This window comes from Phalacrocorax aristotelis, chromosome 1 (assembly GCF_949628215.1).
Source record: "Phalacrocorax aristotelis chromosome 1, bGulAri2.1, whole genome shotgun sequence".
Taxonomy (NCBI): domain Eukaryota; kingdom Metazoa; phylum Chordata; class Aves; order Suliformes; family Phalacrocoracidae; genus Phalacrocorax; species Phalacrocorax aristotelis.
The window spans coordinates 87,832,348-87,847,771 of record NC_134276.1 but is presented as its reverse complement, the minus strand read 5'-3'; the positions used below and the strand labels follow the sequence as shown (position 1 = coordinate 87,847,771).

The following is a 15,424-nucleotide window of genomic DNA, read 5'->3' as shown; positions in this document are numbered from 1 at the left end:
AGGACTTAGAAATCTGTGTGGAGTTACAAGGCTATACCTTCACTGGGATCATGGAAACAGAGTGGGATAACTTGCACACTGGAGTGCTGCAATGGATGTATACAGGATTTTTAGGAAGGACAGGCTGCAAAGGTTAGGAGGGGAAGTTGTCCTTTATGTGAAAGACTATTGTGAATGCATGAAGCTCTACCTGACCTCCTCCAAGCACAAGAAAGGTCCATTCTGACAAGTAGGAAATCAAGTGAAGGTGGTAGGAGGCCTGCATGGGTGTACAAGGAGCTCCTAACTAAAACATAAGAAGGAAGTGTGGTAAAAGGTAGAAGTAAGAGGTGAAAGCACAGACAGGTGACCCAGGAGTACAGAGCTGCTGACAAACCTTGCAGGGATATGGTTAGGAAAGCCAACCTGAAGTTTAATTTGGCAAGGGATATGAAGACCCATGAAAGAAGACTCTACAAGTACATAACAGCAAGAGGAAGACTAGGAAGAACATGGACCTGCTGCCAAATGGAGCAGGGCGACAAATGACACTGAAAAGGCCAAGACACTCAATGCCAACTTTGCTCCAGTCTTTACTGGTAAGCCTGGCTTCAGGAATCACAGGCCCCTGAGACCAGAGGGGAAGTCTGGAGCAAGGAGGGCCTATCCTCCATTGAAGAGGACCAGATTAGGGAGCGAAGTACACATAAGTAAATCCAGGGGGTCTGATAGGTTGCACTCATGAGTGCTAAGGGAGCTGACTGATACCATTGCAAGTCTGCTCTGGATAATATTTGCGGTGTCATTGCTATTGGGAGAGGTTCCTAAAGGCTGGAAGAGACAATGTATCACCCCTATCTTCAAGGAATACAAGAAGGAAGATCCAGGGAACAACAAGCTGGTCAGCTTCATATCAATCCTTGCGAAGGTAATGGAGAAAATCCTCCCGGAAACTATTTCAAAATACATGAAGGACAAGGTGATCAGGACTAGTGAGCATGAATTTACAGAGGGGAAATCTTACTTAACCAGCCTGATAACCTTCTACAATTACATTAATATATTGATGGATGAGAGGAGAGCTGTTGTGGTTGTTCACCAAGTTGAAAAATCGTGGGTTAGAGAAGTGTATAGTGAGGTGGATTGAAAATGAGCTGAGTGACCAGCTCCAGAGGGTTTTCATCAGCAGGACAAAGTTGAGTTGGAGGCCAGTCACTCGTAGTATACTCCAGAGGTCAACCCTGCTTAAGCAGAGGGGTTGGACAAGATAGAATCCGGCGGCCCCTTCCAAAGGGTAAGAAAAGCAGGGGGGACCCCAAATCTTACAAAAATTTCATTTGAGAAACTTTTCAAGAGTGTTTGTGGTAGTGGTGCTTTTAGTGGTGGTGTTTTCTGATAGAAGACATCCTGAAAAGTCGAAATACAAAGAAACCATGACCCTTTCTCAGTTTGGAGCTCCATAAAAAAAAAGAAACAATGAAAAAAACTGAGGGGAAAACAGTCACTCTGATTTCCAGTTAATAATACTTACAGATTTGGCTTCTGTGGTATTTTCTAGGTAATCCTCTCGAGATGCAAGAGAGAGGCTTGCTTGGTCGAGCTGTTAAAAATATCAGGAAGCAGCATTTAATAGATACATTCATCAGAATTCAAAGGAAGCCTTACAAGAAACCTTGGAAGAGTTCATGTTTTCCTGCAGTTATGATAAATGTGTGTAAATACACTGCACCAGCCTGAGATCCACAAGATTTCAAAACATCAGAAAAATGCTATACTGTGCTGACAGACATTACCTAAATCACATTACTGTGATCTGGGGAGCCTCAGATGTCCCCGGCAATGTCTGAGCCACCTACTACAGCAAAGAATCACCTACAAGATTTATGTGTTTATGGCTCCATTAGCAAGTAGGAAATGCAATAGGAATGGGTCTCTAGGATCAAACAGTTGGTGCTCATGACCATTCATCCTATACATATTTGAGGGGCACAAGAGTCAGCCTTACACAAACACTAGTCTAGTGTATGGATTAAATGCCCAGTAGGTGCTGGAGCATGTTAGCTGCTGTGTATCTGGAAAGCATCGTTCGCCGCTTTTGACTGAAATTGAGGTTACACTTTTGAGCTTCAACCTAGACTAGCACTGAATGCTTTATTTGGCCTTTTGAACAGATGTACTAAACCAGCTGGATATCAGCCACAGAAATGATTGCATGCATGCACAGGAAATTGTTATGCCTCCAGTACATTAGCTAAAGGTAGGTGCAGGTGGATCTTTGACTTTCACTTATCTTTCTGATCTAAACATGGATCAAATTTGTTGGTCTACAGTCACCCTAACATTGGAATAAAGCCCTCAAGCTAATTTCTAAACCAGTCCTGAAAGTTCATTGAGATCTGCATTTAGTCTTTTGAGTGAAATGACTACATGGGAGGAGTATTTGCGTACTCTTCCAGGTTCCTAACCAAGCAAAACTCACAGCACAGCATATATCTTAAATTTACTACTGGAATCTGAGATTTCCCAAAACACTTCAATGTGATCAGGTTAGGTTAGGGTATGGAAGCTGAAGCTGAATGCATAACTTCAACCAGCTTCCAAACTCAGAGTAGGATACTGACTGGAGCAGAATCAACAGTTTTGGTGTTCTGAAATGATTATTTTGATGCTGTATTTGTTTTTAAAAGATAAGTCTAGTGAAGAGAGATTGTATTTATCCATACAATTTCACATAAGTCTTTTTTAATCTAAAGTCCCACACTATTTAAATTTCACATTTTCTACATTTATAAAAATGACTTAAATAAATACAACTTAGAATCTAAAATGAATTAATAAATGTCATCTTTTCCCTGTACTGGCTGATATTCTCAACCTTTAAAATATACCACAAACAAATAGAACAAATCATCCACTAAAAGGAGAGTACCTGTGATGCTCAGTGCAACTCTGATTCTTTGAAAAACAGTATCACCTTCTTGTTTCAGCATATTGAAGCAAAAAGAATATACACTTATGCTTTGCATATGTGTGTCCTGGTAATAGCTAATTTGAGGTTATTTGGTTTATTTCAATTATGTGACTGTCACATGAAATGCTTGTCCAAATGTCACTGGCTTGGGAGTTAGGTTTGACAGCTCATTGAAATCAAGAAAGCACAAATATGAGAAATAAACAAAAAAGTTAACAATTTCTTCAGCCCTCAAGGAAAAAAAATCAAGTTAAACGCTGAACAAAGTGGTATTTGGAGTTTCTACTTTTTTCTGATCCATTCATGATTTTGCAATGCTGAACAAGAAGAATTTTGCAATAGAGCCATTTTCACAAGCAGACTGAAATACTCTGTGGTACATCTGCATCCCTGGGAATTTGTTAAAACACGGACAAAGTGGAACACTGGCTGATGCATTCTGCAGATCAAGTTCTTAATCAAATTAACAACAGAATATCCTACAGAATAATATGTTATTAATAGCATGTATTGTTTCAGTTATTTAGACACCTAATTCTTAGGTGCCACAAAGCATACTGAGTGAAGGTACTGCTACGTATAATTAATTTCCAAAAGACCAGCAATAAGGATATAACTGCCCAGCCCTTTGCTGACAGGTGACTTGGACTGAAATATTATGACAGGAGATACCTAAATATCTCTTCCGATTGTTTCAGTTCTTTTAAAGAAATCTCCAGCCGAAGCAATCCTGACAGGATCTGAACAGCGTCTTAGCAGAATGACATCTTTAACACGGAGAACTGTTGATCTGCTGTTGGCTTGACTTTTCAGGAAAATGTCCAAGAGATGGGAAAAAGTAACGCTTCAGTTTTATACCAGTTAAATGTCTCAGTCAAGACATTTTGAAGAACTGACTCAGAATCAACATCCACTCCAGTACCACTGCAGTTAACTGTTTGATCCCCAAATACAATGAATTCTTGGCTATATTCCTACAGCTAGCCAAGGTGCTAAGCAACGTAAAGATCATAGATCCTATTCTGCTGGGATGAATGGCATCATAACTTCCTCCTTTGTCCCTTCTCTCTTGCCTTCATAAACTCTTTTCTTGCAGCAGTGGAGGGCTGGTCTAGTCTGGCTACTCAACCCTACTTCTTAAACAACAACAATGCATTTGGCCCAGGCACTCAGTCTTGCCATGGTGACATCTCACAGTAATAGTTACAATTCTCTTTGGAGTTTTGTCAGACTACAGTGAGCCAATATTTCTTGGGTCTTTTTCTCACTAATCTAAACTGTTGTGTAATGCCATGCATTGTTAACAAACTGGTAATGCTTTGGTCCAAAAGCAACAGCACTTCAGTAAAAAGGTAAATTCTTTATTTCAGATTTAGAAGGTTTTTGGGTGCATTTGTGTTGTAAGGTGCTGTATAAGCACTAGACAATGTATTACCATCTCAAGAAAAATAGGCCAAGTTCAAAATATCAGCTACTGATGCACAGTATAATCATCTTCACAGAGAAAAAACATTTTTCATGCGATTGATGAGTCATAAGCAGCACCGAGGACACCCCCAGGACTGGATATCCACCTCTCTCATTTTCATGCACATAGACCATGGACATTGTTCTGCTTGGAACATATGTTACCTTTTTTTGCCATTTGAAAGGAGAAAATATCCTGTACAGAAATATTTTTCAATAGCATGTGGTTCCTAGTGGTTTCTACACTCTCATAAAATGGCACCTATATACATCTGTAAATCAGTAGATAATAGCAACAATAATCAAGTGTAAACATTTGGCAGGTAAACTTGTTTTTAAAAACATGAGATCACAAAATACTACGCAAAGTAACTTATTAGATATGTTACATCGTACCTTCAGGATATACTGATTGGAGATTTTGTCGTCAGCAGCCACATATAAACGGATAAAGACAGAGTTACTGTATTGACCACGAAGAGTTGCCAAGGCTTGGACTAAGCTGAACTTCCTTTCTGACCACAGCCCTTCAAGTCCAATGTTGGATTCCAGCACAGGCCAGCGGAAAGGTGAATGCCTCAGTATGCTTAACAGGGGTTTCATGTCGGCTTTTTCAATTTTATCTGAAATGTCAAAGCGTGACAACAATTACATTCCAGACAATTCAAATCCAGCAGCAGCCACACAAGACACAAAGATTTATCAGTGTGGATTGATTTCTAGGCAAGACAAAACATAATAGCTGAAAACCAAGGCCTCTGCTCTGCCTGTGAGCATAGAAGGGCTAGAGTCCAACCCAGTTTATCTGAATCAAGAATAAGAGAGCCAAATCAGTTCCTTTCAAAAAAGGCAAAGGGCTGGAATTAAATAAATTAAAAAAAAAAAAAAACACCATTCCTCACTTAGGAACTAGGATGGAAGCTTCACTGGTTCTGAGAGGGGGTTATTGTACAGAATCAAAACTAGAGGGGCGAGCATCTTGGCACCGAGGCTGCAGGGCAGTCTGTCTCAGTTGTTGACAGTCAGTCTCAGGCTGTGCTGGAAGCAAACTGCTCAGGAAATAAAGTCTGAAAGAGTCAGAAGGACAAAGGGCGCTTTGAAGGACAAAGACCACTCCCTCCCAACTCATCTTTCACCCATGCAGCTACATAAAGGTAGTGATGTGTCCCAATCTAGTGTACATCACCTTACAGCAACATTTACAAGCTCAGGAAAAGCACTCTGCAAATGCGCTTTAGGGCTCCCTGTCCAGACTTCCTTGACATCCAGATAACTCAAAGCTAAAGAATTCATGGCTGCCCATGCCCCGCCTTGTGGAAGTGTTTTGATTAAATGTATTTAGAGAAAGGTAGAAGGTGCTGAGCAACAGGCTCTTGACTGTGTCAGTGTAAGAATTTCATCAGAGGGCTCCTCTGATTTACCAGGCACTACACCCACATCCCTGGGCCATGGCTTTGGCATCTTTCTGTACAGATAAATATGCCTTCACAGTTTCCTGACAAGCAGAAGTCTCTGTAAAACTGAATTCTTGTGCCTTGGTGTACCTCAGTCTCAATAGCTGACTTCAGAAATGTGTAGAAGACCCTCTGCATCCAGTTGAATCCAAATCAGTGAAACCTGTGCGTCTGCACAAAGCTTCACAGAGCTCAGCGGAGAGCAAAAAACCCTGCCTTTATAAACACAGGTAACGCATATGTGTCCCTCTCAAATCTGTTCACTTACTCTCATTCATGCAGGATGTGTAAAGGGTCTTGGCCTTCTGCACAGCTTCACTGTCTCGTCTTTTGCTGATGGGTTTCTCAAGCAATGCTGGAAAAAGAAATTACATTTTTTCAATACATTGGAAAATGTAGGAACTGTCTGTTTGCCTGCCTCAGCATTTGCTTTAATCATAGCATTTGTTTAATTAAGGATGAAGTTCCACATGTGTTTTCTTAAACAGTAACACAGGCATAATTGTACTTTTTTCAATCCCCAACAGAGAAGGAATTTTTATTTATTTAAGAGGACTGTTTTAAAGCCGGTTGACAGATGCTGTTTATTACTCGTCCTCACAAACAGCCACCCTCAGCAAACTGAGGGGACAGGGAATTATGGGGCGAGGATGGGAACCAGCACACAGGACAAGGACTCAGGAATTCTTTCAAGTGGCTCAGCCTCTGGTGCTGGTACATTGTGAAAACGGGGTCTAACAATGAAGGTCACAGGATCCAATGAGGAAGACCACTGGTGTTCACTTTTGCCAGCTCTGCTGCTGCTGAAAGCAAGCGGCGGCGAACTGCCCTGTTGTCTGAAAAGCACACACAACCTCAGTCTTGTAAATAACACAGAAGACCAAGTGTCCAACTACTATTTGAAAAGCTGCACTGTATAGCTCCCTCACACTACAGGTGTCAACCTCCTTGGTGTCTGAAAGCCGAACTAGTTTTTGTAAGCTGTCATCTCTCTACGTTCCTTGCATTCCTCACATTATGTTATGGAAGTGAAATAGCATGAAAAGTGCATCTGAATCCCAGCAGCCCACTCTCAGCTGCCTCGAGCCATTTTATCCAAGTTGTAAATCAGCCATGATGCAGCCGAAGACACATGTATTATGGCTAAATGCAGAGGCAGCTTAGCTTCAGCAAGATCTATCAGCTCAGGTGCAGCGCAGCATGCGCACTTCCATGGCCAACAGAGGCAGAGTAGTACTTGGGCACAGCACAGAAACAGGGCTAGAAAACCCTGTCAGACCTCACCTGGTTTTGCAAGATCCAAACAGGTCCTGCACAGCATCACCTTATTGTTACATGGACTACTGGAGAGAGTGGCTTTGCTGGAACCATGCCACGTCCCTCCTGCTGTCTGCTCAGCCAGAGCTAAAAAGCCTTGAAAAATTCAAGAGCGCCTTCTCTATACCATACTCCCCAGTGCTCTGGGTTTCAAATGACCAAAGGCACAGTGCAAACTGGCCCTGTGGGTGCTGTGCCTGAGCTAAGAAGCTTGCCCCACACAAAGGGGAGAACAAAGTGCAACCCAGGAGTCCCAGTGTCCTGCCAAAGTCAGCAGAGGGCCACTGGGACTTCTTAACACCAGCCGTGGCAAAATCAAACGGCTTCCACACAGAGCTTAATCAGGTGTCAATGCAACATTATTCTTCTCTGCCAGTACTGGCTGGGGTCATGTAGAGAGCTGACGAGGCGGCGTGCTGCCATCAAAGAGCAGCACCCTCCTGCAAACAGGCAGCAGCTGCTCGGTTTCCAGCCCCTCCCCGTCCCAGCAGCTCACCAGAATCCTCTCTCCAATGTCACCTCTCATGGGAGGCAAAAGTCCAGCTAGATGGTTCCACCAGATTCTGTAGATGACAACAGTCTGCGTTTGCGCAGCTCCGCTCAGTATTAGGAGCTCACTGCTGGAGGTAGGATTTAAAGACACTTATTTCCTAGGATTTCCCTAGCACCTTGAAGAACCTGTCATGCTGCACCTCTCAGATATTCCCCATCCGTGTTCATGTGAGCAGCCAGGGGACCTTACTGCTGACAACAAACTGTTTATTAGTCAAAGAATATCGTAGTGATGGACGAATGTGACTTGTTCTTTCCCTCCAATTGCTTTTCTCCTTAAAAAAAACCAAACAAACAAACATGAAAAAAAAAACACCACCAAACCTCATTTGCTTGGTTCTTTGAGAAATTTAATGAGAATATTCCCTTTCAGTTATGGATAAGCTTTTCCCTAAAAGTACTGCTGGACAGGATTCCCAATAGCTTTGGCTTCAAAGCCTCAAATTGTTAATATTTCTCAGCTTGTTAAATACAATATAATACCAATCATTGACACATATCTCCAGTGTGCACAGTTCTTAGCAGAATAATCAGACCTGTTCATGTTTTAAGAATGGCATTTAAAAAAAAAAAGAAAACTATAAATGAAACATACATAAAACTAAGGATGAGAAAATGCACTCCTATTAAAGCCGTTGCAATAACTCCTGTTCCTTGCCAGTGAGATGCACAGCTATGAATTTTTGAAGCTAACAAAATTCAGTGGCTAAAGCCCAACTAAAGCTCAGGAGAGATACAGAGGTTGAGCTCCAATAAAATAAAATCAACTCTAGGAATATATCTGCGTAAAATCCTGCTAAAATCAGACCTGGTGTTTTCCCATCAAACCATCTCATTGTGGGACAGAACGAAGCTATAACACTCCCTGCACTATTGCAAAGAATGAGGTGGGGTAAATGTTACCAATTTGTTCAGAATTAATTTATGAAGAAAATTCTTGGTTCTGATGACAGAAAATCTAGTGATCAAACATTAAAACCTTAATAAGATGGTTGAATCCTGTGAACACTAAAATAAGGGATGTGATCCATAAGCGAGTGCTCATTAGGCTACAGAGGTTCCTCAGCCTTAGCCTCAAGCTTCCAGAAAGATTTAGAAGCTCAAACCTGGAGCACTGGTCAGATCTATGTGGTTTCTACATTAGCTAACATAAAATCCAAACTCGAGGTTTCGAAATTCTCTTTGTATTTAACTCACAAATATATATGGATTTTTACATCTTCTTGAATATATTGTTCTAGAAGAAGAGCAAGAAAAGGCAAGAAGTGATGCATACTAATCAAAAATATGGGTAATCAGTTAGTCTGTCTACAGGTTGCTGTATCCATGTAAAGAAAGACACTACTGTGATGGAAATCAATGGAGGCACATCAAGCTATCTTTAAATTAATGATGTCAGGTACTGTGAGTAGCCTGGCCATAGTAGCGGGATGCAGCAGCCCCCCTCCTGCACTGAGCGTATCTAATTGTGTGGGTCGGTGAGTTCTGCAGTGCAGCACTTTGAAGGGCTGCAGCTTAGAGTCTCTGCTCTCTGAGGACCTCTGCAAGTTGAACAGACCTGCTGCAGGGCTATCCTGTGCTCTCACCAGCACAGAAAGGCTCTTTCTGAACAGTGCTCCATCTCTTGACATACGGTGTGGCATTTCAGGCTGTCATCTACACTAAGGAAAATGCCAGCCAGTGACCCGCCGAGAGCAGATCCAGCCTCCCTGCCAAAATTCAACTCTTAACTATAGCTGGCTGGGAGGACTGTCTTTCCACGCTGAAAAATTTTAATGGCTTCAGATATTTTCTGTTTGGACACCACAGTGAGAGCAACACTTATGAGGGCTTCCAAGGGATAGGAAGAGAAAGACCACCCCAGATCAGTTAATGTTTAGACTGATGAGATAACCACAGACCTGCTGTTTAGTTCCCTACTCTGTCTTTCCAAACACCTGCTCTCACCCCTCTCCTAGGGGACTGTGTGTATTCATGCAAATCCACTGAGGACTTCAGTCTAATAGGTTTTTTTCTAAAGTCCAGTGGCCAAATTAGGGACATCAGGGTTACTAGTGTTTTGACTAAAGCAGCTCACTCAGAGCTAAAAAAGACATTAAGTTTGTTCTTTTTGCAGTTAGCATTTTCTTTTTTTAACTCAGTTTTCTTGTTTCAAAATGAAAAGCTCCAACTTCCTAAAGTAATCTTTCGTTTTAGGACTCCAAAGAATAAATTCAGCTTGAATTTATAGAGAGTTTCAATAGACCAGAAAATATATCCATCACCAGGTTCACTGATTGTGAAAGAAATTTTATCCAGCTTTGATCAGCATCTTCATCTTTAAATAAGAATTTTTAGGAACAAATTGCTTTGACCAGACTGGGAAACACACAGCACTCTAACAATATTAACAAAACCCCCTTGAAATAATAGTTCATTTGTTGGCTCTCAGTTAAATGTTATAGTGTTAGAGATGGAAATGGAATCTAGCTGAAGAGATTAAAAAAAGACCACAATCTAAGCTGATTTACAACCCTCTGAAAAAGCACAGGATCATTATTAACAGCAACCACAATTTAACAACTTATTGCTGTTATTGACTTATATCACTAGCCTGCTGCAAATGCAAAGCAGAATATCATAGCCAAAAATCACCAGGACAAGCAAAGTTTATGCAGCCTGGAGAAGAGGAGACTGAGGGGGGACTTCATTGTGGTCTACTACTTCCTCACAAAGGGAGGAGGAGGGGCAGACACTGATCTCTTCTCTCTGGTGACCAATGACAGGACACGAGGGAATGGCAGGAATATGTGCCTGGGGAGGTTTAGGTTGGGTATTAGGAAAAGGTTCTTCCCCCAGAGGGTGGTGGAGCACTGGAACAGGCTCCCCAGGGAGGCAGTCACGGCACCAAGCCTGACAATATTCAAGAAGCACTTGGACAGTGCCCTTAGAGATACGGAGTGAATTTTGGAGTTATCGTGTGCAGGGACAGGAGTTGGACTTGATGATCTTACAGGTCATTTCCAGCCTTAACGATTCTGTGATTCTAAGATTTTATGATCCTTGTGGGTCCCTTCCAATTCCAGGACATTCTGTAATTCCATGATAGTGAACCAGCACAGTTTAAGCCACCTTGAATATACAATCTGCAAACATGTTTCCCCAGCCAAATATAAAGTACATATTTGAATGGCTGTTCTAGCAAAGCAGCTATTCTCTAGTCAAGTCCTTTGTTTCCTTCACTTTCAAATTAATTCCAAATATATTTTCTTCAGGATAAAAGGGACCTTGTCCTGCACTACTGATCTCAGCACTGCATTGCCTATGTTTCTGTGTGCACAGGATGCCCAGACACAAGATTTATGTCTCCCTTCACATAAAACATAGTCATGGCAAGTGTCAAAACCTACTGGTAATTCTGCTCTGCAGAGCTGAAATAATATAACTCATCTCATCAGGCAACTACCACTTGCACAGTCAGAAACTGGCTAAAGGTGTTCATGAAATCCTAAACTTTCTGAGGTTGCAAATTGTTTCATCATTCATTTTCTTCTACCAAGGGGCTGGGGAAGGGGGGGATGTTCCTATTGCAAATCAAAGTTCTTGTACCTCTGGCAGCCCAGGTCAGGCAGGTTTGCATCACTGCTCTCCCTGGCTCTTGAGCAAAACACAACGACTCAGCATCACCAACAAAAAACACACCATAGCTGGGACTGTTCCTCAGTTGTCTGAATTATAGATGCTCAGATAGACAGTCATGAAAAAAGTTACAGCTGGGGGTGGGGATGGGGAGCTGGGGTTGGGAAGGGAAGGACAGAGGTTTATATTGGGTTTCCTTCAGATGGTGCCTTTCCAGGGCAAGAGGGCTAAAAAAGGCCAGCTTCCTGTGGTTCACTACCCTAGAGTAAATAGCAATCATCTGCTGTTAAAAGTGAGAGCAAGGCACTTTACAAAGTAAGCCTTGCTAGTGTGTGTGTGTGCACTTATTTAACTGCATACTATTCTAAAACTGCTAAGGATAGCCTTGTGGCTGCTACCTTTAATCTTACTTTCCATTTCTAGCCCATGTTGATTTTCCAGCCTACTGTCTTACACAGCTTCACTTTGGTTTTCAACCACCATACTTTATTTATGGCTCTGAGAAATCCTGTACCTTTCCCTCTTGTGATTTGGAGTGCATGAAAAAGGGACTGTACAGCCAGATTTGCAGGGGAAAAAAAAGGTGCATACCATTTATTCAGATTAGGAATATTGATTCAATTTATCAGTGTCCTGATCTGCAGATTGTATATATTCTGTATGCTGCCAGACATTTTTCTACGTATACAGTTGTATTGCGTTCCTGAGACACGCTATGTGATTCACTGAGCTTATTTCTTGTTCTAGAGAGAAACATCTAAGTTTTCTTTGCACTTCTCAACCCTAGATATGGAGAACACGTTGTGCTAGTAAAGACAGTAGCATTTTTTTCCCCCATCCATTTTTATCCTTATCCTTTTACAAACATTTGCTGTATGTGGAAAAGGCAAACTGAAGTGTTTGCACAGTGGTAACTGATGATGATGATTTCAAATACATTATAATGCTTTGTATCTTGAAAAAAACAACTGCATGTTCAAATATCCCAGTGGGAATATGCTCGGACATTAAACAGAAAAAAAGCTATACCAGAACCCCAAAAGGACATTCCGTTTCTTGGAAAGTTGTAACCCTGGAGGCGTGAAAAGCTAGAAGTGGACAAGTAATTCCGTATGAACTCCCAGGGCAATGCTAGAGCAAACAGTGGTCTTGGACCGCAAAAACAGACAAGTATCAAAGTGGGGAGATGATCTTATTGTTGTACACAGGCTGGTGAGACAGACTGGAACACCACCTGCCCTTTGGCTGTCTGTATTTTAAAAACAATATTGCAGAGCTGGACTGGGTCCAGAAAAACATTACAGCTATTTGGGTTTTCCTTTGGGTGGAGTGGCTTGAGAAATAGAAGTGGGGGAAAAAGCCATGCAGTGAGGGAGCATGATATGTCTCACAAAAGATGGTGGAAGGGTGATGGGATTAGAGTATGAAAGTATTTCACCATTAGAAAATGCTTGGTGCCAAAAAGGTCTTTAGCCTACTGAAAAAAAAGCACAAAGAAAGCCAACAGTCGAAAGATGAAGACAAGTTCAGCAGTGACAGTGACTAACCACTGGAGCTAAGCAACCAGACGAGACAGTGGCTTCTCCGGCCCCTTAACATCTTCAAGGCTTGATGGCTTTTTGGAAGATAAGCTTTAGTCCAATGTGAATTATGTTTTATCCCAGTGCAAGCTACTGAGCTGCATTACATGGGTAATGTAATTTTCTGTGATACAAGGAAGGTCATAGGAGATAATCTAATGGTTACCCCTGGCATTGCACTCTATATGTTTAGGATAAGGATCTCAAAGCACTCTCAGACATGTGGGACCAAGGAGGTACAGCCATTATCTATTGTTGCAGATAAAGTGAGCGACAGAGGATTAATTCCTCCTTATCTAACTCGCATCAGAGTCCTACTGATTGGAACAGCACTCCTTTATGAGCATAAAGCTTGCTGAACTTGATCCAAACACCCAAAGGGCTTGATCCTTTGGACATGATGAATTCCCCTCAGGCCCTTTAATATCAGTGCAGTGGGATTTGCTCAGCAATGCCCAGATGATGCTCAGCACTACAACTGAAAGCAATTTGTAATGTGTTGTTTTCAGGAGCAGATGCAGAAAGCAGCCCAAGGGGTTCTTAGAAACCCGTGCCTACTATTCAATAGGCCAAAGGAAGATGATGTTCTGTTGTCAACTATGTCCACAGTAAGTCCCTATCTCACACAACAGCATGGTCTCACTTTGGTTTGGGTAGCAGTAGCTAGCAAGCAAATATTTGCTCTGTATTGAATGATTATGCGCTTCTGTTTCTTGGACACAAATGCAGGAACTCTGCTTGTGGAAAGGGAGTTTCTTTGCAAATACCTGATGACCAAGAAAGTGCATTTCTCTTTCAGTTCTTGAGCAACAAAGACTCTGTTCTTCACCCTCCCTTCTATGCTTCTCTACAGCTATAGGGGTCAGGTTTCTAAACTGCTGAGAGGAATAATTAAAAGTGCTGTTCGCCCATCTCCAGCTATCAGTCACAAGCTTTGTTTTCTTCCAGGTTAGCACTATTATGTGCAAAACCCAAGTTATCCTTTGGAAATTTGCAGGATATCCTCTGATGCCAGCAGCAGGATGTTTTAAGGATGTCCTGTGAGGAATTTCAGCATAAAAGTAGAGAAAAACCTACTCAAACCTTGGTTTCAGTTTGGCAGTCAAAGCAAACACACAACATTTGTGTGCAGAATGTCATTCCCTGAGGTCCCTGAGCCATAAGATAATTATGATTAATCTATTCCTCATTAACCCTTAAATCCCATATTTTCTTCACACTAAAGACTATGGCAAAAGAGTTCCCAAAAAGCAACCGTAACCCCTAAAACCCAAGTAGTCAACTGCACTTGTGCCACTATGGGTATCTAAGGTCTCCGGCTGTGTCATGAAGGCACTGCCCTTTCTTCAAACTCCCAGTGCACTGGATTTGGGAAGTCAAGTTCAGTACAGTTCACAGAGCAATGATTTGGCCAGGATGCCAAAGGGCATACAAAAAAAACCTTCAGAACCACACTGCTGTTACGGAAATCACAGCTAGACAAATGTACAGTCTTAATTACAGTAATGCGAGGTTACGTGTTCCAAGAGTGATTATTTGAGAATGGTTTGGGGTCAGCTGACGTTCATTTACAATATCTGGTTTCCAGTTCCTTTTTTTCCAGAGCCTGGAGTTAACTAAAGGAGACCTGGCAGTGATAAGTTTTATGGATGAAGGGGCACAGTGTTCTACCTCAAAATAAAAGCACTGGCCACAGCTTCTAAAATTATACACATGACCGTTGTGATCATTTAACCAATGGTAACTTACCAGTCTTGCTACATGAAGATATGAGTTGAATAGGCTGCAACACAAACAGTCCAGGTTATGAGATCAAAGAAAAAAAAAATCTGATATATATATTTTTATTCTCATTAGTTTGGAATCCTGACCCCTATAGCTGGAGAGGAGTATAAAGGGGAGGTTGAAGAATATATATATGTGTGTATATATATGTTTATATATTCTAAAAGAAGTGATAGACTTAACTGACATATTTCAAAGCTGTACATATTTATTCAGAACAAGACAAGTATAGTCAAGCCCAGATTATTCTTAGAGTTAAATCTGTTCTGTCAGAGCAGTCTCCTGAAAAAGACACGAACATCTACTGGTGTAGGATGCAACGTTTAATGTTTCAGTACAATTTTATCCCTCTTATCAGGTTTATTAGCACAGGTCAAGCTCCCACACTAATGCACCTGCCCAAGCCTCCATTTCAGAGCTGCTTTGCATCTGGAAGCCTCAGGAGAAGAGCAGAGCAAGTTCTCGCCTGCCTGGAAAACACCACAGGGACAAGCCTCAGTGGAGGGTGCAGAAGCCTACTTACAGCTCTCTTCTGACACCAGTGTAACCCTACCTTCAAATACATAATTTCAAGGTTAAATTCCTTTATGCTTTCAACAGAAGTTCTTCTGATAATTTCTCCTGCTATGCAACTTTAGTGTATGGTACAACCCATTTCCTCTATTAACAATTGATAGCCATATTTGGTTTTTGAGGCTTCC

General features: G+C 41.6%; 1 protein-coding gene across 1 annotated transcript in view; it reads right to left on the bottom strand.

Moving 5' to 3' along the window:
* The window catches only part of PHEX (phosphate regulating endopeptidase X-linked), a 111,892-nt gene that overhangs the window by 80,664 nt on the left and 15,804 nt on the right, over positions 1-15,424 (bottom strand). The window contains exons 4-6 of the mRNA XM_075096995.1: positions 6,140-6,226; positions 4,814-5,040; positions 1,511-1,579 (exon numbers count right to left, since the gene is read on the bottom strand). Of these exons, the coding sequence (XP_074953096.1) occupies positions 1,511-1,579; positions 4,814-5,040; positions 6,140-6,226 (383 nt within the window). The remainder of the gene's footprint in view (positions 1-1,510; positions 1,580-4,813; positions 5,041-6,139; positions 6,227-15,424) is intronic.